This window comes from Pan paniscus, chromosome 8, assembly GCF_029289425.2.
Source record: "Pan paniscus chromosome 8, NHGRI_mPanPan1-v2.0_pri, whole genome shotgun sequence".
Classification (NCBI taxonomy): domain Eukaryota; kingdom Metazoa; phylum Chordata; class Mammalia; order Primates; family Hominidae; genus Pan; species Pan paniscus.
The window spans coordinates 63299753-63326917 of NC_073257.2; the positions used below are offsets into that span (position 1 = coordinate 63299753).

Below are 27165 nucleotides of genomic sequence, written 5' to 3' on the forward strand. Positions count from 1 at the left end.
AGTGAGTGTGGGGATTAAAATCAACTACATAAAGGGCTTAGCCCTGTGCTGGCACGTATTAAATAATAAATGTTGACAATCATCATTGTCATCATCCAGGCTAAAAGATATTAAATGTAAAAAAAAAGATTTTTAGTCTGACACAAAATTCTGGTTGTTTTCTTCATTTCTCACAAATATGAAATGAAAACACCAGTACAGGTATTTAAGGACATAACCCCAACTTGGTTGTGATTAAGATTTTTATTTAGCAAATTTCTCCAAGGGCACTAGATGGCGACCTTCTCCTTTAAGAAAAAAAACAAAATCTAAGATTTCATTAATTCTCTGCTTTGACATATTACTGCTACAGATTTAGAAGTAAGAAACAGAAAGTAAGGTCACATCTTTCAACACTGGATCATCAGAATCATAGAGTTTCTAAATTTTCTGGATCTAGGCTAGGAGCAGCATGGGATGGAAAGCATGCTTCGTGAGTATTAGGCGTCCTGGACTCAAACTTCTGCCCTTGAAGTGATCTTGGACTTTCCCTCTCAAGATCTAATTTTCCTCCTTTGTAATATGAGGTTGTTGGGTTAGATCATCTTCAAAGTTCTTTCAGCTGTAATATACTATGACATGTTTTTTAATAATTCAGTGTTTATTCTTCTACCAGCATGTCTTTTCTCAAGCTTTCCTTGTGGTCTAAATTAAATACTTCTTAAGCCAATGGACAAGATTTAATGTCACTAGCAATCAACATTATTTAAATTAAAACTGACCTATTCAAAAATAGTTTTATTTTGGAAGATGGGGATGAATTTTGGGTTTTGAGGTGCATGCGTGAAATCTAAGTTTAAAGGTTTATTTTTTAATAAGCAGAAGAAACATTTGAATATCTTCATTTAAGATAGTGTAAGACTTGGAAAAAACCTTTTTAGAGTCATTTTAAAACTATTTTTTTCTTCTGTAAATAAAGTTAAAGCTATGCCTAGATTTTTGAATGTGATCAAAGGTTTTTTCTAATGTATTATTTTTAAATGTCAATTATTTTAGTGTGTGTAAAATGATAATAGCAGATTAAGTTCATAGACAGAAGCAACAGAATAGCAACTGTCAACAACACTAAGAACCCTTTCTCAAACATCAGTAGACACAGCCAGACTTTAGCATCTGGTGCAATTAAGAAATTCAGATGTGGTTTAAAACATTTTTAATGTACAATAATCAGATAAGTAGAATAGTAAATAATAAATCTCCAGAATAAAATATACACCTGTTTTTCCTTTATTTAGTTGTTTCAGAAAAGGTAGAATAATTTTTTTTTGTAAGTAGCCAGTAATTATACATTGATTTTTCTTTTTTAAGAAAAGTTACAATTTAGGAAAGAATCTCCTGGTATCTTAGTTGCAACTATTTTTTTCCTTAAAAAAATTACCAATGTGTTGACTATTATCAGAAGAAATACTTCTCATTCCCTATCAAATCAAACTCTCAAATAGTGACTTATGTAAATGCTCTCTGTGATACGTAGATATAAAAAAGGAAATTGTAAGAATCCGTGAATACGCGATTATTCTACTGTGCAGAATAATCCTTTTAGCATAGGGTAGATGGTGGATGCACAGGTAAGACCAAAACACAGATAATTAAAGATGCAATTTCTCCCCCAAACTGGAACTGGTAGTGTGACCCAGCTTAGCACTGGTGGCCACCACTTCTGAGCCATTGAGGAAGAGATTGTGATATAATTTGGATGGTCTGTATACAAGACTGAAGGGTAGTAGATGGAAAAAAAGCCAGACACAAAAAGTTTACAATTAACACATGGCCTTTCTCTTTTCCGTAATCATTTGGCTCATTACCCTATGTTCATCCAACTTCCCCACCAACAATTTTAGTTCACTCTGTCCAGTAAGGCTTTACGCTGAAAAACCTTGGAACTGGTATTGCCCTGTCATTCTTACTAGGGTCAGAACCATGAGACTTCAAAGTAACTAACACACACACACACGCACACACACACACACACGCCTTCCTTTCTGAATCCATCCAGGCATCAAAAATAGAAAAGAAGTAAAAGTCAAAGACCAAGATGAATTTGTGCAGGTTACTGTCTAAAGGCAGTTTAATATTTACGAAATGTCACACACATACACACACACTCACACTCTTTAGGATCCAGTTACAAGCGCTGCGTCATCCGCCAGATCACATGGTAATTGTTGCTATTTCAAGGATCAAGTGGCATAAAGCTCCCCCCCCACCCCACCCCCTTCCCTTGGTACCATATAGCGTGGAAGAGTGAGTTTTGTGTGATGGAGTGGGACCAGGCTCTCTGATCCAGCCCTCTGCTAGCAACTCGGCTGTCGGTGGGGTGGCGCGCGCGTATTCTCACGGAGTGACTAGGAGAGGGGGACGGGGGAGGGGGTCTCAGGGGAGGAAGGGCAGCTCTAATTGGTTTCTCAATGAAAGATAATCACCTACTCCCTAGAGAGGCTGGAGATTAGCACTCTGCCTCTCCTCTCCCTCGCTTTTAGACTTCTCATCCTCCCCTCGGTGCTTTTAGTCCATTCAGCAGAAGCGGATCGAAGCAGGAGGCTCCCCGCGCCGCATTAGGGGCGCACTCCGCCGCGCTCGAGTACTTAGCGCCCATTCACTCGCTCACCCGCGCTCTCCGCTGCCGGCTGCCGTCCCAGCCGCCGCCGCCGCCGCCGCCGCCGCCGCCGCCGCCGCCGCCGCCGCCCGAGAAAAAGTTTCGCGGAGGGGCTCAGTGAAAAAATGAGCGAGCTAGAGGAAGACTTTGCCAAGATTCTCATGCTCAAGGAGGAGAGGATCAAAGAGCTGGAGAAGCGGCTGTCAGAGAAGGAGGAAGAAATTCAGGAGCTGAAGAGGAAACTCCACAAATGCCAGTCGGTGCTCCCAGTGCCCTCGACCCACATCGGCCCCCGGACCACCCGGGCGCAGGGCATCTCGGCCGAGCCGCAGACGTACAGGTCCTTCCACGACCTCCGACAGGCATTCCGGAAGTTCACCAAGTCCGAAAGGTAGGCGCGGAGGCCGTGGGCCCGGGCGCTCGTCCCGGCCCGCGGCGCAGAGGCTGGGGGCTCTGGCCGCGGCGGCGGGGGCGGGTCGGCCCAGGGCGCCCCCTGCTTGCTGCGGCGCGCGGAGTGGGGGTGGCCCCGCGGCCCGGGAATGGGAAGTGTTTATTTTTATTTCTGCCCATCACGTGCTGTGCTTGTCTCCGCCGGGCTGGGAAAGGCGAGCTCCACGGGGAGACGCGCCCCTGTGGCGTGGGGGTGGGGAGGAGGACCGCGGAAAGTTTACTCGCGCGGGCTAACTTGTGCCCTCCACACATGGCTGCAGTCGCGCGGCTGTCATTCGTACGCCCCGCTGGGAGCGTCCACGCAGGGACCCAACCCTGCCCATCCAGGGGCCTGGAGAGCTTCCCAGCGGCGACCCCCCGGACTCAGGCCACTGGACATGCTCAGTGGGGCTGTCCGAGCCTCCTAGGGAGGGGCGACTGGAGGCTGGACAGGGTTGGGCTCAACTTAGGGACTGAACTTGCCCAGAACCCGAGCTCTGCTGGCGGACGCGGGGACGGGGAGAGGCGGGACAGGGGCTTGTCTCTAGGGCAGGGATCCAGCCTGGAGCATGGGGGCGAGGCGGGGAGAGGTTTATTCACAGGGTCACTTTCAAGGCAGCTGTGATGTCAGCAAGACATTGCAAAGAAACCCCACCTTCTGGACGTTTCTTTGCTCTGATTGTGCCTCTTCCAGAAGTGCAACACCTTAGGCTGCTCTAGGCTTGGAGTCCGCTCAGTGACCTTGCACCTGAAGCAGATTTGAGGCTGCTCGTCAGCCCTGTCCCAAGGTGGATAGTGCGCCCTCCCTTTTTGTTTTCCCCTGAGTCCCTCCCTGGAAAAGTTGGGATGAAGAAGGCGGAGGGGTGAGGGTAGGCTGTTTCTCTGGACGCCTCTGGGCTCCTTCCTTTCCTTCTCTCCGGCACTTTAAGAGACAAATCCTGCCAGTTCAAAGTTGTGTGTCACTCCTTTGGGGTGTGCAGAGGAGGTTGGGTGGATTTTGGCCACAAGTAGGAAGCTTTTGCACTCCACTCGTCGCCTTCACCGGAGAAGGCTGATCGATTGGCTGCAGCATTAAAGCGCCTCTGGACATTAGGGAGAGGAAGTGCAGACTCCAAAGCCCATTACTGGCTTTTAGTCCCTGGAAGTGCAGGGCCGAAAGTGCATTTCTCGGGATATTGAATATTCCATTAGGCGTGCCTTCATGCCCGCCTACCTCTCTTAATCTTTCCCTCTTCTTAGATCATTTGCTGTCTGAGTTTGGGGCCCTCAGGGGACTCCTAAACTAGTCCCCCTCTCTCCGTTTAGCTCTCTCACTTTTGAGGCAAGCTCTTCTGAAGAGCATGTCCTTTCCACTGTCCCCATCCAGGTCAGCTCCAGGGCGCTTAGTGTCTGCCACTGGCCCACTGCACCTCCTCCGTGTCTGCCTCTGGAGTCCCTCTTGTGTATTGATTATATGGGATGGGGAGCCAGGGAGGGTGAGCAGCGGTTCAGAGTTATTAGAAGAAGACCAGGAGCTGGGAGCCAGAGTGGGGAGAAAAACAGGAATCAGGCAGAAAGGACTCCTCTTAAGGAATTGTGGGACCTTCTGAACAGCCATCTCAGAAGACAGTTTTCAGATTTCCTGAGTGACATAGTGACATTCCACTTACGAATTAACACTGTGTACATGGCACCTTTGGGCCCATCTTGCCTTGAAAGTCCTGTTGGATGGAACAGTGGCATTTTCCTTCCTTTTCTCAGGACTGCAAACAGACCTAATATTTGGCCTTGCCCTTGCCTGGGAAGCTGCTGCTGAGTCTTGTCTCAGCCGGGCTGTGCATTCCGAGCGGCTGCCCTGCCCTGCGCTCAGCAGCTGGAATCAATCTGCCCACCTCCTTAAGAAGCCACTTCATCAGCGGTCACCCGGCAGCTGCTCGCCTCCCAGGGCTGCCGGGCTAGGGCTTTATCGCATTTTTGAAATTTCAGATTTCTGTGTCTGGGCTATGCCCCTCGAACAGTAACAGCACCGCTTTGCAGCAGGGAGGAGATTTCACCAGGGTATGGAGGGGACAGGAGAAAAGCCCTCCTTCCCAGAGTCCACTGTCATTCAGGATTTGCTCTCAAAGAGGCAAGAAATCTCTAAGAATGAAAGGAGGTGTTTTGTTGTTGTTGCTGTTGTTTGTATGTACTGGGAGGAAATGGCTAATCTTGGGTATGCACACATCATCCTTCTTCTGTCCTTCTCTCTTCCCCTCCCTTTCCCAACATTTTCATGTTAGGGGTAGGAACATTCATCGTGAGTGGATCATGCGCAGTAGCCGTCAGTGCATATTTGTGTCTATAGCAAATAGCTGGAGTACTTTTCTACTTCCTCTCTGTGCTGATTTACACTGGGAGTGAGGGTAAACTTTTTCCCACTCAGCGTTTAGTTTCATACTTTCAAATAGAAGTGTGGAGTTTATTTTCAGCAAGCTGACTCATTAGAGTTTAAAAATTTTTGACAGGTATAATATATGGGGATAGTAAACATTAGAATTATGTACTCTTCTTGGCACTTAAAGAGACAGTACTAAATTGTCCTTGGCTAGATACCTTATTTTGTCCAAGAAAGGAAATAATTTATTAAAGGATTTCTGGGATACAACATTTAATATGAAACAAGATACTTTTAAAATAAAAATTGTTTAAAAATGTTCAGATAAGGATTTGACAAGTAGATATTCCATCACCTCACCTGTATTTTTTTTTTTTTTTTTTGAGGCGGCGTCTCGCTCCGTCGCCCAGGCTGGAGTGGAGTGGTGCGATCTCTGGCTCACTGCAAGCTCCGCCTCCCGGGTTCACGCCATTCTCCTGCCTCAGCCTCCCGAGTACACCTCACCTGTTTTTTGTAAAAGGCTGTGCCATTCTGAAGGGCATGCTGGGGCTGAAACAGAATGCGTTATTGCAAAGCTTGTGTTCAGTTATGATTTCTGTAGCATTTGAATGATAACTATTCATGCTACAGATTCATTTCAAACTTTATCAAAATACCCAGTTTTTATACCAACAAGAACAGAAATGTAGCCTGAAAGTGCAGTCGGCCCCTTCTATCCATGGGTTCCACATCTATGGATTCAACCAACTGAGGATCAAAAATATTCAGGAAAAAAAAAAAGAATGATTGTGCCTGGACTAAACATGTATAGCCTTTTCTTCTAAACAATACAGTATAACAACTATTTACATATAATTTATATTGCATTAGGTGTTATAAGTAATCTAGAGATGAGTTAAAGTGTATGAAAGGATGTGTGTAGGTTTTATGCAAATACTACACCATTTTATATAAAGGACTTGAGTATCTGTGGATTTTGGTATCCTCGGAGGTCCTGGAACCAATCGCCCATGGATACTGAAGGATGACTCTGTAGGAATTTTATTTATTGAAAAGAGTGATGAAAAACTTTTGCCTATAAACACTGCTTCAATGAATGATTACAATCTTAAAAATTTACGTAATAGGTGACAAAAATATCTTAAGCATGTATCGTAGACGAAGGAAATGGAATTCATTAACGACTGTAATCTAGTCAGTCCAATTAGCCAGATTTCTATGTGTCCACAGAGGGTATAATGCACAATCTCCATTAAGAATGATCTAAGTATCTAAGGAATGCTTAGATGAAAATTATACTAGGAAAGGAAGATCTGAGCTCTCAGCATAAGTATCAAGTGTACAATACGATGATCATGTTTAAAAAGAACATATCCGACTTACTGCGGTACTCATTTTTAGGCCCCTTAAGAAATGGCCAGTAGGGATCAAGTGATTATCTTTGAAAACTGCAAGCTGTTTTGGATGATGGTGATGATATTTTACATTTATATTTTAAATACTGTTGTTCTGCCAAAGAACTCCAAGTGTTTTACATAGATCTCTGTGAACTCTTGATTTTCTTAATGAATATACTCCACATCAAGAATTACCTATTATCCTTAATCCTTTCCCTTACTCTTTTTGCATACACCCAAACTCCTTATTTTGGCTGCCTAGTTAGCCAGTGTATGCTCAGGAACCACACACAATTTTTTAATGAGTTTAAGGAAAGGCTAGAATCAATATTAATCTGTTACAGGAATAAAAATAGACGTATTCCAGACACATTTGAATTATTCTTGTCATGAATCGCTTGATTCTTGATAATGTAAATTGATCATTTGGAACTGGAACTTCCTTTCACTGGGGCATGGATGCCTTGGGATGGATGCCCCAGAAAACTCATTACCTTTTGTCTCTCTGATCCAATTCACATTTGATTTGACCTTAGGACGAAATCAAGGAGTTTGGCCTACTTCTTATATAAGCAAGGTCAATGAAGTGAGTAGGTCTTAGCTGAATTCTGGGTCCAGAGTCAATTATTTATTAACTGATCATGTGGAAAATACACAATGCTGTAAAATAGCAATGAAAGCAATAATAGAGATAGCTAATCTTAGCAATCTTAGAGCTGTGCTGAGCTATTTACCTGCACTAGCTCATCATTTTCTCACAGCAGCCCTAAAAGACGTCCCCACTTTTCAGGCGAGGAATCTGAGGCTTGAAGAAATTTAAGTCACCTGTCTAAGGTGTCACTACTAGGAAATGCCATAAAGTTTCAAACCTAAATCTCGAAGAGTTTAGAGCCCAAGTACTCAACTACTATACTATATGAACTTGGAATAGGACTGGTTCTAGTTTAGTAAGTGGGGAATCCTTCTAAATAGGAAGAAATGAACCTTCCCTAAATTAGAATGGGAGTTAAAAGTCTTAGAGCCAGTGATAGGCTAACCTCAGGAAAAAGTGACCAGTGAATCTTTGTATCTAGCACATGTCCATTGGATCTGCTGTGCCAGGCTGGAATTTCCTCAGTTAGCCCTGCTCTTGGGATTGCCATTTACCAGTCCTTCATCTTCTTCCTTCCTCATCCAACTTCTCTAGCTCAGTGCTGTGTTACAGGCAGGGCATATGATAATACAGTTATGAAGGATGTGAAAATGACCTTGGTTGCCTCCTTTGAATACCCTTTGCTATTTGTCACTTGTGTCATTCATGCTAATCCCTTCATCCCTACCTTTCCCACCATCAACATGGATTGATTACTGGCTGATAATATGCCAAGATATTAACCTGTTACCTCTTTCTGATGAACGTGGTGATGTGCTAACAGGAGCTTTTGGGAGAGGATATTTATTTAATTTACTCAGCTGAGTAATATTTCTGACAAGATTTTAAGGGGAGGAAGGCTGAGGAAGGGAAAGGAAAATTTTTAGGCAGCACGGCTTGTAAACATCCTTGTATCTTGCCAGATGTGATTTGAAGAGGACAGGGCTTGAGCATAAGCACTTCATACATGCTTTCAGTCAAGGCTGTACAGGAGGTGGTAGTGTCTTGATTTTAGTGATGAGAAAACTGAGCAAATCCTCGTGGAAGTGTCCTTTAAAGGATCTCAGAAATAAGACCTGAAAGAAAATTTGGGTTGTTTGTTTTTTTATTTTGCATCGGTACCAGAGTTGGTGAATTGAGGTCTTCAACTTATCTGTTTAACTTGTTATTTAAGACACATTGATTTTGCTTTGGGGTTAGTTCAAGTTCCAGAGTCTTGTGCATTTTCCAAATGTATTTCTAATACACCAGGAGTTCTTGTTCCATTTGAATTACCAATATATGCACAGGTTGAAAGTTTACATTTAATCATGTATTCACTGGAAATTTGACCCTCATGAAACTATTTCTAACAGACCTGAAAAAACAAAAGATGTCGTATCTTTTTCCTCTTTCCTGACTACGGGCCTGTTTCCTAGTGCCCTCTCACCATAGCATGTAAGAGATGCTGAGAGTGCGTTAAAACCCTTTCTTTTGATAAGATTTTCAGGTGATTTCATAGTTGCTCAGGGTATGAATAATTATTTTCATTTGCCATTGAGAATCTGCTTATCAGAGTTCAGGACCCTTGTTATCTAGGTTTCTTGTAGCTCTTGGAAGTTACTGTGAGCTCTGAGATAAACCAGGGATAGCATATCCTGTTTCACAAAAATGAAAGCTCAGAAGTTTGGGAATTGTCAGAAAGGAATACTGACCTTGAGTCTAGAGTCATTGGTGTGCTGCGCTTTTGGGTCCCTGAAGAGAAAAGAGGAAGTAAAAAAAAAATAATTTAAGGGAAAAGAAAAATATGTGCATACATATGTGTGTATATATGAACACATACACATATGTGTCAAACTGTCACCACTTTATTAAATTTACAAATGTGCATTTCTTATAATAATTATTACTGTGAAAACCCTCTAGGTTGATCCAAATCAGTTTCCTATGGAAAGGAGGGTTTACTTCTTAGGTCTGTTATTATAAGTAGATCACAGCATCTTATAGTTTGTAAAATGCTTGTGCTTCATATTAGTCACATAGCCCAGTGCTTACCCCAGAAAAAGGCACGGGATTCAGTGTTTGCCACTCCTTGTTGAAGTATTTCGTCCTTCTTTTACCCAGTGTTGATTTTTCTTCTCCTTTTCCATGCTTCTGGATCTGCCTGTGTTGTGTGTCCCTCTTTCGGGTCCTTGTGTTTCTTCTGGCTTAACATCTGTCACTCCTGTTAGATCTGTTTTATTTGCACAAGTCATATGACAGCAAATATGGAGCAGATTTCTTACTCAAACTATTACTCTAATCTCTTAAAATCTTTCATGTTCTCAGATGTCTCAGATATTATATAATTTAAATTTTCTAAGGTTTCAGAAATAATTATTTATTAATCGTTCATGTTGAAAATACATGCTTTAGGCTGGGCACAGTGGTTCATGCCTGTAATCCCAGCACTTTGGGAGGCCAAGGTGGGCAGATCACTTTAGGTCAGGAGTTCGAGGCCAGCCTGGCCAAAATGGTGAAACACCGTCTCTACTAAAAATACAAAAATTAGCCAGGCGTGGTGGCACATGCCTGTAGTCCCAGCTGCTTGGGAGACTGAGGCAGGAGAATCGCTTGAACCTGGGAGGCAGAGGTTGCAGTGAGCCAAGATCGTGCCCCTGCACTCCAGCCTAGGCGACAAAATGACAGAGACTCCATCTCAAAAAACAAAATAACAACAACAACAAAACAAAGCTTTAAAATATTTGCACCCTGCAAAATGGATATATCCAGAAAATGTATGTCTTTTAAATAGATTTGTTTTATTATATAATGACTGGTAGTAGAAACTAATCTCCCTGTTTTATTTATTGCTGTTCTTAAATAACAGAGTTCGTTTTAAAAATGCGTAACTTTCTCTGCACTGCTCACTAAACATTATTGATGGATCACCAACTTTGGGGTATACTATGTTGATTTTATTTTAAACATTTTAAAATTGTTTCTTACATATGAATATGATAGAAACCCATACTACCTTAGAAAATTATGTAGTTTTAAATTCAATCAATATTAAGTTTATATTGACTCTAAAGTTTTAAAACACTGTTTGTAATTTTTCCTGTCCAGTGTGCTAGCCGCATCTTCAACCTTTTTCTAGTGCATATTGATTTTATATATTCTTGGAAATTAGTCCTAAGCAGTTAATTTGTTATTCAAGGATTTGATTTGGATTGATTTTGTTATGTATTTGAACCCACTGATAGCACTTTCATGTGCAAGATGATAACATGACTGTGCTGATTTCATCTGAGTGTTTATTTATTAAGGCAAATCCAGGAAGATGACTACTGTAATCAGCTTGTTAGGATTTAGTTTGACTGTTTTATTTGTAATAGGTATATTGCAACTACACTTCTTCAATTATCCTCTCGGACTTATTCCTAATTCAGACTCTCCTTCCTTTTTAGTCCAATTTAGAGAGTACTTTAAAATGTGTTTTAAATTCTCAGATGTGTCTTTATTTGAGTACTCTGACCTCAAATGCTGGAAAAGTACTGGCAAAAACCTTATAGGGTTCTAAAAATAATTGTATGTTTGCCTCTTGCAAATATTTGTGGGTCTATTTATTCAACTATATGATACTGTTATTGTCTAATAAGCAAATCTATAAGCCTTTGGGTAAATGTTAATATTTTTCTTGATGCTTCTCATTGCCCCCATAGTGCAGATAATACTAATTTCATGTATCACACGGTCACCAAGGGACTTGGCTACATATGCTAAAAATTTTCCAAATAGAAAATTATTTTGTATCTCAGGCTGTAAACCCTTGGGTAGAAACCAGGTCTGTTTACAGTAAAAATTCCAGCCAAGTAAAAACCTCAGCTTACCATACATTTCTCTTCCCACATGCTACTTTTCAGAGAAGAGGTAAGAGGAGCACTATCTAGAACGTATTAAAAAACAAATTTTAAAAATCCTGAAGCCTTCCCAAGAATAAAACCAGTTCACACTCCATTTGGTCTCCTCTCAGAGAAAAATATCACTCCAAAATACTCAATCCAATATCCTGTGCTTTACTCTGGCAGGTTTAACTGTGGTGCCATGACAATGGTGTGTATTTGATTAGTTGTAAGGTAGAAATGAGTAAATAATGGCTTAAAAATCAAAATTCGTGAATAATTGTTTCTTAAAAAATAAGATTGCGTGCACTCACCGGCACCTCCCGAGGGATAGCCATTTTCTTGCATTCCAGTTGGCTTTCTTGACTGGGAAGATTACAAATACATGGCAGGAAATTGCACATAATCCACAGACAGTCTTGTCTTTTCACAAGAGTATGTTGCACATGAGAATGTCATCTATCTTGTGAATCACTGCAGAAAAAAATGTTTGAGAGCCTCTGATCTGAGCTATGGTTCTGAAAATCAGAATCTTGACTCTGTGTCACTTAACGCTAATTATTTATAAGTAAATGTAAGATTCACTAGATTCTACTTAGCCAGCACCTGAATTTCATAACAATGGCTCCCAAAGTGTGATGTTTATATAATTGGTGGCACCAGGGATGCTTTTATGTGGTAGACAAGTGAATTTATTTTATAGTTATAGATATTTTAATAAGTGTTGGGATAAAACATACAACAATCACATCAAATCCATGCTGTGTAGCTATGTTGCTGAGGGTAAGCCTAAGTATTAAGAGTTCATAGATTTTTTTTTTAAGAATGAGGTGTAAAAATACAGATTGTGCGTAATGTCAATAAGGGTACACAAGAAAGGTTTGGGAAAGATTGTTTTAAAGTCATTTTCAACAAGGAATGAAATGGATTGTTCTCCTGTTTGTGTTTTTGCTCCCCACTGCCCTGTTTGAAGAATTCTGGCCGAGTTCTCTCTGTATCTGTGTTTGAATGACTCCTTGCATGCTGTTTGTCAACTTCCTCATGGGAATTGCTGTGGGGACGTAGAGTTAGATGGAGATGGTGGTTTTCATGAAATATATTCTTGCTTTGAGGATAAGTCATTCTGGTTAAAAATTGCTCACGTTAATACATCATCAGAAAAACATTTGGCTCTCATCCTCCTTCAGATTTATAAACTCTCTTGCCATGAGACAGTAAGGTCCATGGCTGAACAGGCCAGCCTAGAAATAATAAAGGATGCTGGGGCACCCACTTCCATCCAGTCTGGGTTCCCTGGGGAGCTCTCACTTCCCGTACTGTCTCCACAGCGAGGCCTCTCATTTCCTCCTCCAGGCTCCTTCTTGATTCCTGACAGTAGATGCCTGTGGCTGTGAAGAGCCATTCCATCATGTGGTATTTTATAGCAGAAATACATGGTGCTTCCCCCCACCCCTTTCTTTGTAAAGAAACAATTTGGAAAAAGTTTGGAAGGGAAAAATCTTTGATAGGATACACATTTATTTTCCCTTAATCTGTTCCCTTTCCTTGTAGAAAAAAAGTTAGATTATTCCAAATTAAAACTATGGTTTTTTTGTATTAAATTATATTGTTAAAAGGAATGGCTTTGTTAAATGAGAAAAATATAAGGAGAAAAGGAGTATATTACATACAGGATGAGGAATTTGCAAACATCCACTTTTCTTTCTAGAGCATTGTTCAGATCATCTCCCCTATGGCTTAAGAAAGGGAATCCTTAAGGTTTGAATAGAAGTACCCTCCTAAATGTAGGAAAAACAACAAAAAAGAGGTGGTACGGTGGGGAGAAGATAGAGGGGGAGACATAGATTTCAACAATTACCACAAGATGGCAGCAGAAGTATAATATTTAACAATTGTGGGCTCCACTAGGAGTTTGAAATGGCTTTTAGTTGAATTTTAAAATATATTGTCAAATATATAACTTTCTCAATATCAGGATTTATAAGTTTGAAAAGTATATTATCAAGTACATATGGTCTTACATTTTTTCCAGTTAGTAGTGGTTTTGGGGAATATATTTAAAAAGCTAAATTTTCTTCTCGATGTTTGTCTTAAGGAATAGAGAAACAAAGAGTACAGTTTGCATGGAGAGTTCTTTGAACATTGACTGAGGGAAATTCCTAAAACCCCTATGAGGAAACCTCTGGACTTATATTTGGCTGAGAGGAGAAAACAGAGAAATAATGGAAAATTAATAGTAGTAAAAAAAAAAAGTATGTGTGAGGAGACTAAAGGAATGGCTTCCTATTCACTCCCTTCTACCCCCATAACAAATTAAAAGAAAATTATTATAGGAAAAAATTAGATCAGTTATTAGATGAAACTCATAATAGGTTGCTTGATCTCCTTGATAATTCTGTGATTCTAGAATGTAATTAATTAAATCTTAATGTGGCCTATTGTAATCTGAGATTCCCATTATAAACATATTTTAATAATCAAGTTAATATGATTATTTATTTACATGTATCTAAATATTTTTAAGAGAATAGCAAAGTGTTTTATGAGATACTCTGAATATAAACTGCCTCTCAAAAATTTTAGGGTAAAGAGTAGTCTGGCTTATACCACACAGGGTTACATTGTGGGTTGGATCTAATGGGCTGTACATTTTTGGATCAATATTCCCTCAGAGAGTGCCATTCAGCCTTCCTGTAAAAGGCTATTTCATTCAGTCTGTGACCCCTTTTGTGTGAAACCTCCCAGGGGCCTGGATGTGAAGCAGTCTTGCTACTGACATCATTTGTGATTTAACGCTGAGGAGAAATGTACTTATTTTGGTCTGTCCCAGCAATCAAGGGTCAGTGGTCAAAGGAAGTTGTACTCTGGGTCAAAACAAGTCAGTTTTGGATTAATGCTATTCCTTGGCCTCTTTAATTGGTCTTTTTGCTCAGATACTGTGTTAGATCATACTTAGATAAACAGGCAAGAAGGGAACTCGAGAATTTAGAACAGTTCACATTTTCATGCCCCGTTTGACAATAAGATGCTTTTATAAAAAGTGTTTTGAAATTCTGTGATATATTTATTTGAGGTTATCAATATATAGAAATGCTCTCTGGGACAGTAGTCAATATGTTTCCTAGGTTAGGAAAAAAACAATGTTACACCGTCTATGACTGCCAGAGAGAACCAAGGGTAGATTGAATGTTGGGTATGCTTTCTCGTGTCTGCAGGGCCAAAACAACAACAACAACAACAACAACAATAAAACACCTAGCCTCCATTAGACATGGTGAAGCAAGCAATAGACAGTAATATATTTTATTTTCTCTGATCTTTCTAGTTTGTTATCTAGGCCAAGACAAATTCCTGAAGTATAGCAGCAGGGTTTGAAGCATGTTACATTGAAATCCCCCGGTTACCCAGCCTCACCATCTGACTCCAGGGCATCACGAGAGCTGTCCACACAAAAGGAGACAGGCTGTGGAATCTCTGGGCTTCTTGATATTAGAGCAATTAGAAAAAGAAGAAAAAGTTTCTGTTTTGTGGTACCAAATACCCATTTGCCATGTTAAAAGTCTGGACATGCTTTTGTGATACTTATGAGCATACACTAAATCTCAGACTTGCTGACTTTAATCTCTTCTTAGCCTATGTCTGCTTCCTTGATTGTTTTAATTGCAAAAACAATGTGTGCTGGTTGTCAGATAATAAAGACATATACATTTTATTTTCTCCTCCCAATCTTTCGACTTGTCTTCCAGCAGATACCCAATGTTAAACTTTCTGTATGTTTCCGTAAATCTTTATATGTAGAGAGAGAACTCACCTGCTTATTTGGAGGGTTTTATTTTTTCACCCGAAATAAAATAATTCCATAACACTCCTCAGTAACCTGCTCTTTTTGCTTAATAATAGTACCTAGGCTTCTTTCCAGATCAGTCCATATTGGTCTTTCTAATAGCTATGGAATAGTAATTCCATAGTATTCATGTACCTCAGCTTATTGATACTGATATTTTGGCTTGTTTTTTGCAAGCATTCAATGCTGCAACTGATATTGTACACATTTTCTCATATGTTATTTATGTATTTATTTATTTATTTATAGGATTAATTCCAAACAGTGAGAGTCCTAGGTCAAAAAAACTATTAATATTTGACTTTTTTAGTTTATGTGATTCTACATACACTTCCTATATGAGATAAATGATCTATAAACTTTTCTATTAAAAAATGTATACTGGCCGGGCACGGTGGCTTATGCCTATAATACCAGCACTTTGGGAGGCCAAAGTGGGCAGATCACCTGAGGCTGGGAGTTCGAGACCAGCTTCACCAACATGGAGAAACCCCGTCTCTACTAAAAATACAAAGTTATCCGGACGTGGTGGTGCCTGTAATCCTAGCTATTGGAGAGGCTGAGGCAGGAGAAGTGCTTGAACCTGGGAGGTGGAGGTTACAGTGAGCCAAGATTGTGCCATTGCACTCCAGCCTGGGCAACAAGAGAGAAACTCTGTCTCAAAATCAGAACAAAACAAAACAAAAACAAAAAACAAAACAAAAAACTGTGGGCTGGCGGCATAAACAAAATTAATTTTCTACATTAAAGACAGACAGAATTAAAAAAATCAAATGTGCAAACTTAGTGGAAACGTGGAAGGTTCTCTTTTTTTATACTTGAGTTACATTCATGAGAATGCTCTTTTCGAAATGATGTTTACATGCCCTTTTACTTTTCAGGTTTATAAAGTCCATATTGTGCACTTGGTTTGATGTTTGTGGGTGTGTGCCTGTGTGTGTGTTTAAGCTGAAAAAAAAATTAATTGCTACAGTGTAATTTTGAAAATAAGGAAAAAAAGGATAAAACTGTATCTATTGCTCTTAAATAAAATAACCACAAATCCTTCTCTAAGAATCATAATGATTTGTTTTTCTTTTCATCAAAATAAATTTTTGATATTCTAGCTCCCACTTGGGAAAATAACAAATTCCAAGTCTCTCAGCTACTTTTTTTTCAAAAGGCTAGTAGGGAGATTTGGACATATATGGTATTGGAACCACTCAGTGGAGATTTCCTTTTATAGGATGGCAACCTCGGTAGAGATTTCATTTCGTTAATTTTTTCTTGGTCGTTGTAGTGATATTGGACTGGATTTATTGAACGATATCTTTGCAAACATTTATTTGGATCAGAATTCAATCATATTAAGGGTATTCAATCATGTGATTGGAGCCAAAAGGTAAAATCATCATGGGGGAGGAGGAAGGATAACCTTAGAAATTTCAGCCTACTCTTGTGCAGGAGTAACAGGGTAGGTTGTGATAATTTAAAAAAAAATAAAATAAAATGATCCCAGGAGTCACAGACTTGATGTTGAATTCTGGTTCCTCCTTGACATGCTGGCTGTGTGATTCTAGACAAATTACTTTGTCTTTCTGAACTTTAGTTTCCACATCTATTAAATGGGGACAACGATAGTTTGTCCCTATAAGGTTTTGTATACAGCGGAAATTCCATGTGTGTCTGTGGAATATTGAAAGATGATGAGTATGTAAAGTGCTACATAAAAGTGCTATCAAATTTGTAACAATGGAAGGTTTAAAAGTTTTAGAGCTTTTGAAAAATTTAGTTTTGGTAGTAAGTTTATAGTGCCTCTTGCTTTGAAAGGATTTTAGAAGATATCTTTGTTCGTCTCCTTTGATGGACAAAACAAAAATGACAAATCAAGCAAATATCAAGAAGTTCAGAAAGACTGATATTCCAGTGACATGGTAAGCTGGACATTTGTAAATTCGAACAATAGGACAAAAGGAAATGAGATGGTTTAGGTATTATTACCATATTAATAACATAAAGTGTCTTTTTATGATCTGGTCTCGCAGATCACAAAATGTGTTGTCACTCAGGTTAACACCCCAACCAACTCTAGAATGAATTTCTTAGTGGAGCCGCTTTTGAAGGCCCTGAGTTTAAACGATACACTGTGATGAATTGTCCATAAGGCAGGAACCCTGAGTGGACCAGCTATTTCAGGCTCAGGGAAAGACACTGGAATTGCTGGAAGAGCTGCTCAGAGTGCTAGAATGTCTGAGTGGGCAGGGATCATTGACAGTTGTGCATATTTTTCCAGGCTGGGTGCCTTATTTCACAAAAGCCTTTCTCTCCCCTCCTCTCATTGTCTATTCGTTGTTCAGTTCTCAGGAATAATGAGGGCATAACTTCTCATATTTGGTGGAGTTGCAGATGTAGAGACATGGGTTAGGGGCTGTTTGTAGATATTCTAACAATGCAGTTGACCTCAGTTTCAAACTCTGAAGGCTGGAGGGGGAGGTGTGCTTCCACTGAACTTTCTCTGTATGTGCCCATCTCCCCATGTCAATGTTAAGCCTTTGTGTAGCCCCAGTGCCTGTTTGCAGCTTAGAGACTGGTTTTACTGTATTTGAGCTTTTTCATGTGGACTAATACTATTTCAGATTTTATTTCTCCCAAGGCAGTTGGATCTATCAGTCAATCAGCTAATATGTGGGAAGACATATGAACTATTTTGGAGATCCAAAGACACTTTGTGTCCATACTAACCTGACGTTATCATGCAAAAATACACACAAAGCCACAGCCTCTTCAATTATTAAAAACCTCTCAAGGTTGTTGAGAGGATTAAATGAGCTCATGCATGTAATAGATTTAGTTTATTGCCTTATAGAATGTAGTCATTCAATAAATGTTAGCTCTCATTGTTATCATTTATTGATTCTGACTTCATTCACCAAATATATAAGAACTTTTAACCCTGTGACAGGAATGGGCCCATGTGTATTCTTCCCATATTTCTAACTCTATACTTGGATCTAATTTTGCTCATTGAAATAGCTCTGACCCTATTTTCGGAGTAATTTCCTGAATCACAGATGGTACTCTGACATAGGTCATATTTAGGACTTATTTTCCTTTCTTTCTTTTCCATCCATGGTGTTGTCTCAGTTTTCTTTCCACGCATTTCACGCCCCATCCCCACCACCCCATTACAATATAAACTTATTACTCTAGAAGGAAATATTAGAAACTTTCATATAGTGACATATTTAGCTGTGCTAGGACCACCTCTGCAGCTATCTACTCTCTGAGCTGAATAAACCAAGGGCTTCTCAAACTCTAGTTTACATATGAATCATCTGGGGAATCTCCTTCAATGCAGGTTCTGATTCAGTAGGTCTGGGGAAGGGCCTGAGATTTTTTTTTTTTTTTTGAGATGGCGTCTTGTTTTGTCACCCAGGCTGGAGTGCAGTGGTGCGATCTCAGCTCACTGCAACTTCTGCCACCCTGGTTCAAGCGATTCTCCTGCCTCCGCCTCTGGAGTAGCTGGGATTACAGGTGCCCACCACCACACCTGGCTAATTTTTGTATTTTTAGTAGAGATGGCGGGGGGCGGGGTGGGGGGGGGGGTGGGTTTCACCATCTTGGCCAGGCTGGTCTTGAACTCCTGACCTCATGATCCACCCACTTCGGCCTCCTAAAGTGCTGGGATTATAGGCATGAGCCACTGCGTCCGGCTGGGCCTGAGATTCTTAATTTGTAGTTATCTCTCAGGTGTTCCTGATGCTGCTGGTCTCCTGAAGACCATTAAATAGCAAGGGATTAATTGATTCTCTCCAGTTCCTTCCTCCTTTCCTTTTACCATCCGAGTTAAGTTTTCTACACAAATAAAGTGCAATCAGACACAATAATGCAAACTAAGGTATTAATGATACATTAACAGGGATTACATTGTAAGATGAACTCATTACCTAGGAAAGCCTACAGGAAACCTTCTGGTATTCTTGTCCCTTCTAGGCCATAAGAACACACAGCTGTAGAATATAAAGGCTAAGAGCATGGACTGTGGAATCAGATGAGCTTGAGTTTCAAGTTTCTGATATCTTAGTCATGTTGCTTAACATCTTTGACCTTCAATTTCCCCCTGTAAATGAGAATAAGAAGGCCCACCTGAAACTAATGTTATGCAAAAGACCTGTTGTAAGCATGCCCTAAACAATAGCCATTGCTTCTGTAGTTTTAATATTAGTGTTTTGGAGACAAAGTCAAATTTAAAATGTGATTCAGAAGGAATTTTAGTTGAGATATAATGGGAAAGTAGGAAATACTAATTCAGCATTGTTAAGAGCTTACTTTGTGCAAGGTACTTTATTGGCATGAATTAATTTGCTCTTCTCAACAATCCCATGGTGGTTTCATGGTGCCTCCAGGCAGGAATTGTTCCATGTGCCCTGTACAGAGGAGGAGACTCAGTCCAAACACATCAAGTGACTCATCCCAAGGCTTGCTGGTCCAAGACGTCTGGCTCTAGGGCTCTGACACTATACTACATGATAATCAAGAGCAGAAACATTGGGGAAAATTGGAGGAAATTGGGCTTTGTGAAGACCTTCACATCATTCATATGCCCAGTGCTTCTCAAACTGTAGTACATATACACATCTCTTGGGTTCCATTTGTTGCAGTGAAGACTCCTAGGCCCATCTCCAAAGATTCTGGCTTAATAGGCTTGGGGAATTTGGGACCAGGAAATTTGCTATAACTCCTTGAGAAGTAGCTTTCTAGGTATATACTGCAAGAAGGGTGACTATATGCATTCATTTGTTAGTTCTGCTGGAACACATCGCCACAAACTGGGTGGCTTCAAGCAACAGAAATTTATTTACTCCCAGCTCTGTAGACTAGAAGTTCGAATTCAAGGTGTCAGCAGAGCCATGCTCTTTCTGAAAACCCTAGGAGAGGAGCTTCCCTTGCCTCTTTCTAGCTTCTGGTGGTTGCTGGCAACCTTAACCATTCCATGACTTGGACTTGCATTCCAATCTTTGCCTTCATTTTCACATGGTTGTCTTTCCTCTGTGAGTATGTGTGTCTAAATTCCCCTCTTGTAAGAATACCAGTCATTCAATTTGGGGCCCACCCTAATGCAATATGATGTCGTCTTGATTACATCTATAAAGATGCTGTGTTCAAATAAGGTCACAGTTGTACCATACACCTGTATTTATTTTCCTTCAAGCCCAAGATATGGAGCTGTGACTTCTGAAGTCTGCTGAGCCTATGGAAAAAAAGATTTTGGATGAGATGAAGAGAGTAAAGGACACATTTAGGTATTTATGATACAAGGTTTTGTGGAGGCTTTTTCACTTGCCATTTCCATCTGCCCTCCCTCCTTCTCCCATTTTCTTATTTTTCAAAGGATATGGTGTTGATTGATTGTCCTTTGGTTCAGATGAAAGTATTAGTCTCTGGTGGCTCCATGAAATGTCACACATCTCTGATGGTTTGTGGTTCTCTTGTTTTCATGGTATGAGTTTTATAAGGATTTATGGGGAAACAAAATTGGGCTTAAAATGTGAGACAACTTCTGTAGACTGTAGTTTTCTTACCTGTAATTTTAGAAGGAAAAAAAAAAACCTTCTATGCTATAATTTCAATGCCTTAATTCCCTATAATTTTGGTAACTTGTTTCTTTAGGGTTACAAAGAACAAATGGAATAAACCACAACTAGATATATTAGGATAAAGATAGATTTTCTTTGGTGTGTTTATCTAACTAATTTAGAAAAGCTTTAAATGCCAATTAAATTATACATTTTGAAACACGGTTATACTTAGGGATAAACTATTTTTAAGTTAACATTATTCTCTGCATTTAAAAGTAGAATTTAAGTAGTTCTCCCACCTCCACCTCAATCTAAGGTGCACACACATACTTTTAGCTTTACTAGAGGGTTTTTGTTAATGTAGTCTATAACAGAAATTGAGGATTTCTGTTATGGTATTTCTATTTTACTATCATACCACTGAAAATTTAAGCTTTCTCTTAAGAATATAAGAAAAATTTAAGAGACAGCATGAGCTAGTTGAATAGTCTTATTAGTGAATTAGTTTTATATAAAATAAATTATACAATGGACATTCCAGTTATCATCTGAAAATATAATTGAGAAATTTATGATAATATATTTCTTTCTGGGTCTATTTAATTCTGAAACATTCTCATACAAGGTGGTTCAAAGAATCCAGATTTCTGGGAATGGTTTTGGACTTCTTGAAGATATAAAATATTTGGCAATGCATTGTTCAATATGGAATCGTACTTTTGGAAAGAAAATCTGCCAGAACATTCATGCTACCCAGAGAGAAGTATCATTCTCCATTCACTTCAAAATTGTATCTTCTTTGCTTTGATTCTCATCCGCCTGCTATCAGAGATTTTGGAAAGTTTCTCTTCTCTTTATTGTAAAAGATCTCAGGTATAATTCAAATGGTTATTTCATTTTATAGAAACTTTACTGGAAATGTCCAAGTGCCTTCAGCAGTGGAAGGAGGGGTCAGGAGAGGGTGGCTCCATTGGGAAGCATGATTGGCCCCTGATTTGTGGGAATTTTCCAGGGCCATTGTTTGTGCGAAGTTGTGTTAAGAATGTAGGTTGAAAGGTAGATGTGGAATTCCATAGAGCACGTGCAGAAAAGCGAATTCTACTACCCAGCATAAATCATTCGCTCTACATTAAGCATCTTTGCCAATTATTTGGGTGAGGCCATTAGTGGCATCTCACTCAGATTTGCACAGGGCAAGATGCTGTGAGGATTGCTTATTATGTTGGAAAACAGAATCAAGATCCCAAAAGATTATGATGGGCAAGAGTAGTGATTTATAACCCTATTTCAGACAATGCTTTCCTTTTCATACCAAATACTTCCTAATACTCCCTCACTATGCTGAAATTAAATTCATCAATAATATAACCCATCTGCACACATAATTGTGTGTATCTATGCATATATATATATGTAGTATCCTAACTATAATATAAACAAAAGATAGGGGAACATGTATCATGAAATAATACTTGCTTTAGTAAGTGCTTGAACTGTCCAAGTTGGAGATGATTGCTGGAAAAGGGCTACACAGTAAGTTGAACTGAAGATGTGAAGTGCTTGTTCCTGATCCTGAAATCATTTGATGTAACAACTGAAAACAAATACTAGTACTGATGTGTTTTACAGGTTACTCTGGTGCCACTGGTGGTGTTTGTATCAAGTGACTCAGTTTTCCAAAGTGATGAACAGCTCTCTGTAAAGTTTTTAACAAAATAAAGTACTCTCTTTCCTTAATTTACATTTTTGTTGAATTTACAGCAAACTTAATTTATAGCCACGCAAAAATAAATACTTGGTTTACATGTAAGACAGACTTTGATTCTAGGCTTAGATAATATGTACAGATTTTTCTCCTGCCTGAATGGCTGGTGAGAGATTTGAAGGCACAGGGGTTGAAGGATAATTATTCAAATTGTGGGATTCTCCAGTGGATCCTAGCACATCATAACTAAAAAGCACCAATAAATTTCCTAAGTTACCACAAGGGGGCAGTAACGCCCCCACTGAGAATCACTGGGCAAATGGTGTTTCTTAGCCTTGCAACTATGGATATTTTGAATTTTGGATCAGAGAATTATTTGTTGTGTGTGTGTGTGGGTGGGGAGGGGGCGGTATTGAGGGGAGAGAGTGCTGTCCTGTGTATTTTAGAATGTTTAGCAGCATCTTGGACTCTACCCACCAGTAACACCAGTAATACTCTACCCACCAGTAACAGCCCTCCTGACCACCAGTTAGGGCAACCAGAATGTCTGCAGACACCACCTCTTGTCCCATGGTGGGTAAGTTCACCCGCAACTGAAATCACCAAACAAAATTAAAAAAATGTTTAACGAAGAATTAATGGAAAAATTTTCCCTAGAAACCTTGAAACTTCATAATTAGAAGTAACCTCATAGAAGCATTTTTGAAAAGATTTAGGATTTGTCTATAAGTAATTTATGAATCAACCAGGAGAAATGGCTGCCAAAAATTATTTAATGATTGATTTATATACATAAACATATCAACATTTAAGTGCCTAAATTTATTTTATTTGGTTTGACTCCTGTTTTAATCAATAAAGGATTTGCAGCCACTTAATCAAAAATATAGAATCACTAATGGAAAATGTGCCATTCTTGCCTTACTCTGGGTTCAGTTGTGGTTACTTTAACAGGGACAGTTATTTGTATATTTGAGGAAAGGTAGTTCATGGCTATCAGTCTATTCTCATGCTGCTGATAAAGACGTATTGGAGATTGGGTAACTTATAAGAAAAAGAGGTTTAACGGACTCACAGTTCCATGTGGCTGGGGAAGCCTCACAATTGTGGTGGAAGTTGAAAGGCATGTCTTCCATGGTGGCAGGCAAGAAGAGAACTTGTGCAGGGGAACTCCCCTTTATGAAACCATCAGATCTCATGAGACTTATTCACTATCACAAGAACAGCACAGGAGAGACACACCCCCATGATTCAATTGCCTCCCGTGACATGTTTGAATTGTGGGAGCTACAATTCAAGATGAGATTGGGGTAGGAACTAGCCAAACCATATTGCATGGGTTCTGCATGGTTTCAAAAAGTAGAAGGAAGACATGATTGCAAGTGAAAGAGTGGTGTTTCCAGCTCAGGGTAAGGAGGAGCTTTCTAGCAGAGTTTCCTGGTGGTTCTGGACTGAACTGCTTTGGGAGGAACAATAAGTAGTGAATATTCAAGGAGAGGGCTTTTGACAGCTGGCCTTGAGAAAGTAAAATCTTAACGTCTTAAGGTTGGAGATAATTCTAACAGTGATATGTGTGTTTTTATCCATTCAGTACTTCTATCCCCTCTACAAGCATCATATTAAGTAGTCATTACCTCTGTAATTAAAGAGTTCCATACCAGTCTACCTCCCTTCCAAGACCATCCATTCCAACCACCCATGGGCATACAATCAGTGAGTGGCTGAGAAGGTACCACCAATATTCAGAATTAAGGCACGCATTTTAAAACATATTTAAAAGACCATTCACTCATTTATTCATTCATTCAGCAACTATTTATTGAGTGCTTACTTTGTGCCAGTCATCATTCTAGGTGCTAAGGGCATAATAGTGCAAGTCATTGGAGCCTGGTCTAGTAATAAAGACAAACAAATGAGAGAACAAATAAAAAGACAAAAAATTCAAATTGTGATGAATTATAACAAGGCAGTAAATAAAGGTGCAATGGCAGAAAATAAAAGGGAGAGGGAAGAGTCTATTTAAATGGTATGGTTGGAGATAAACTCTTTTCTCAGGTGGCATTTAAACTGAGACCTAAAAGATGAGAAATAGATTGTTCTAACAGTGGGAAATCACTTTAGACAGAAGGAAGAACATGTGGAAAGGATGTGCATGGGCAAAGACATCGGCATGTTTGAGGCCCAGAAAAAAAGTCCTGTAGCTGGAATACTGCAGTGGGTGACAGGAACGGTGGCACGCAGTGAGTTTCCTGAAGTATAGAAGGTCCAGCTCATCCGGAGGTAGTAAAGCTTAGAGGTTAAGAACATGGACCAAGGAACAAGAGAAACTGCATTCAAATTATATTACTTTTTACACTTATTTTTTCATCTGCAAAATGGTTTATGAAAAATATATGCCCCATAGAGTAATTGTGAGAATTAAATGAGATTATATGGAAAGTGCTTAGAACAATGCTTGCAGTTATGGATGTTGGGTGTTATCACTGCTGCTCCTACTCTTACTACCACCACTAGACTTGCAGACTATGTTAAAAAGAAGGCAAAGCCATTGAAGGGCTTTTCAGTTTCGACCATTTAGTAACACTTATTTTTTTGAGATGGAGTCTCACTCTGTTGCCCAGGCTGGAGTGCAGTGGTGCGATCTCGGCTCACCACAACCTTCGCCTCTTGGATACAAGTGATTCCCCTGCATCAGCCTCCTGAGTAGCTGTGACTACAGGTGCATGCCACCGCACCTGGCTAAGTTTTTGTATTTTTAGTAGAGATGGGGTTTCACCATGTTAGCCAGGATGGTCTCTATCTCCTGACCTTGTGATCTGCCCACTTAAGCCCCCCAAAGTGCTGGGATTACAGGTGTGAGCCACTGCGCCCGGCCCTGTAACACTTTTGAAAAAGAATCTATAATATAAGCCTAATGAGAAAACAGGTATAGTTACTTATCTTAAGGTTTTGAACATAACATCTACAGCAAAACAAGTTAAGTTATAAAGGATAACCTTTTCTTTTGTTGGAATACTCCCTTTACATGATTTGAGTCATTTGGCAATAATGTAGTGAGGCTATTCAACAACTGAGCACTATTTGTTTTAAATCATCTTAATCGATGGCTATAAAACATCTTCTGGGTTAAAAAAATATATAAACAGCCATAATAATATGCAGGAAAGAATACTGGGATAATAATAAATCCCAAGTTTTGGAGCACAAGTGTCTGGATCCTTTGGAAATAAAGAGGAAATTTTTGACATTTTTGAGGGCAATGGAAGAATGAAAAATGTTTATTTATTTTGAATGTGAACATGGTGAATATATGTTAATTGGATTTCTCTATTGCTGTATCTGTATGTATGTTGCATCTTCTCTTCCTATTGCTTTTGGCTCTCTTTTTAAATCTGCCATGTTGCTTCCTGATAGAAGTGCACCAGGGCTTTAGGCTCACTGATTCCTGTTGACAGAACAAGTGTTGTTGCCTTATAGGAGCTACTCCTGCATGCAGGCATTCTCTTTTTTTTTGAGATGCTCCAAAGGGCACTATAAGTTTCTCATTGCATCAGCCAACGTAAGATGGCTTTGTCTTTATTTTTATGAATCAGAGTTGTCTTTGATGGCTTGGTAGTGAGGCCAATTGTTCCGTAAAACACTAATGATAATAATAAAATCCAAGAGGTAAGTAACAGGGCTTTTGCAGGGAAAAATTACCTTGAAAACATTTTTTTTCACACCTTATATCTTCTTGGCACTCCTTATCGGTGATGAAGCTGCACGTGCAGGTATCACAGGTCACTTTGGTCTTACCGCACAAATTACTGAAGGCAGTGGACACTATAGAGACCCTAATTTGATCATTATACACATATGTATGTATCAACGTGTCAAATTGTACCCTATAAATATGTACAATTACATGTTTGTTTTACATATTTACATATTTATGTGTCAATTAAATTTTTTAAAGAAATTTTAGGCAGATGAAGGGCTGAGAAAGCTGGTCTGTGACCTCACACTTACTTGTTTGATTCTGCAATTCAGACTCTGTCGTCTGACTTAGATGTGGTTCTGGCTAAAAATAAACAAAGACTTGGTTGAAATATTTGGCTTCTGTGCTTCCTGTTTTTCAAGTAATAAGGCAAAGTTGATGTTTTTACTTCTTAGAGCAGAAGTGTCTTTGATTACTATATGATAGAAACTCTCAATCATTTCCCATCATGTATGTTTAATACATTGCAAACCATTACTAAGAAATTCAGCAAAAAACCACACCCATATTTCTATGGAATGGCCTTCTGGCTGAATAAAATCTCTTTTTAAATGAGAAAATACTTTGATTGCAACCCTTACTGAAAAAGTTTCTAAGTCCAATAATGCCTTTACTGAATTGTGAAAGAATGTTCAGACGCAGTTAAATATTTCTCCCAGGCTCTTGAACGAATTCCAAGTTACAATTACTAAACATTATTGCCCACTATATCTCCAACAACTATTTATTTAAAACCTACTATGTTCAAGATATTTTCTGTTTTCTGAGACTGTTGTATATCAAACATGTTATTTTCTTGTTACACTATTTTTTCCAATTATAGGTTTGGAAAAGAGCATCCCCATTAACTTTGAAGGCTAGTAGGAATTCTTAGACCTCAATCTTAGTTCTATTTTACATCATTGTAGCTCAGTCAATATTTAAATCAGTATCTACAACAGTTCAGGCACATTGTGTTAAGTTGCATAGAAACAGATGCAGTCAGTTACATGC

The 27165-nt window shown here is 39.4% G+C and overlaps 1 protein-coding gene across 2 annotated transcripts in view; it reads left to right on the forward strand.

The window, feature by feature from the left end:
• Nucleotides 1-231: 231 nt before the first annotated feature.
• The window catches only part of PRKG1 (protein kinase cGMP-dependent 1), a 1295238-nt gene continuing 1268304 nt past the window's right edge, over nt 232-27165 (forward strand). For both annotated transcript variants that reach the window (XM_034930587.3, XM_063607406.1), the window contains exon 1: nt 232-3026. In XM_034930587.3, the coding sequence (XP_034786478.1) occupies nt 2761-3026 (266 nt within the window). In that variant the 5' untranslated portion in view covers nt 232-2760. The remainder of the gene's footprint in view (nt 3027-27165) is intronic.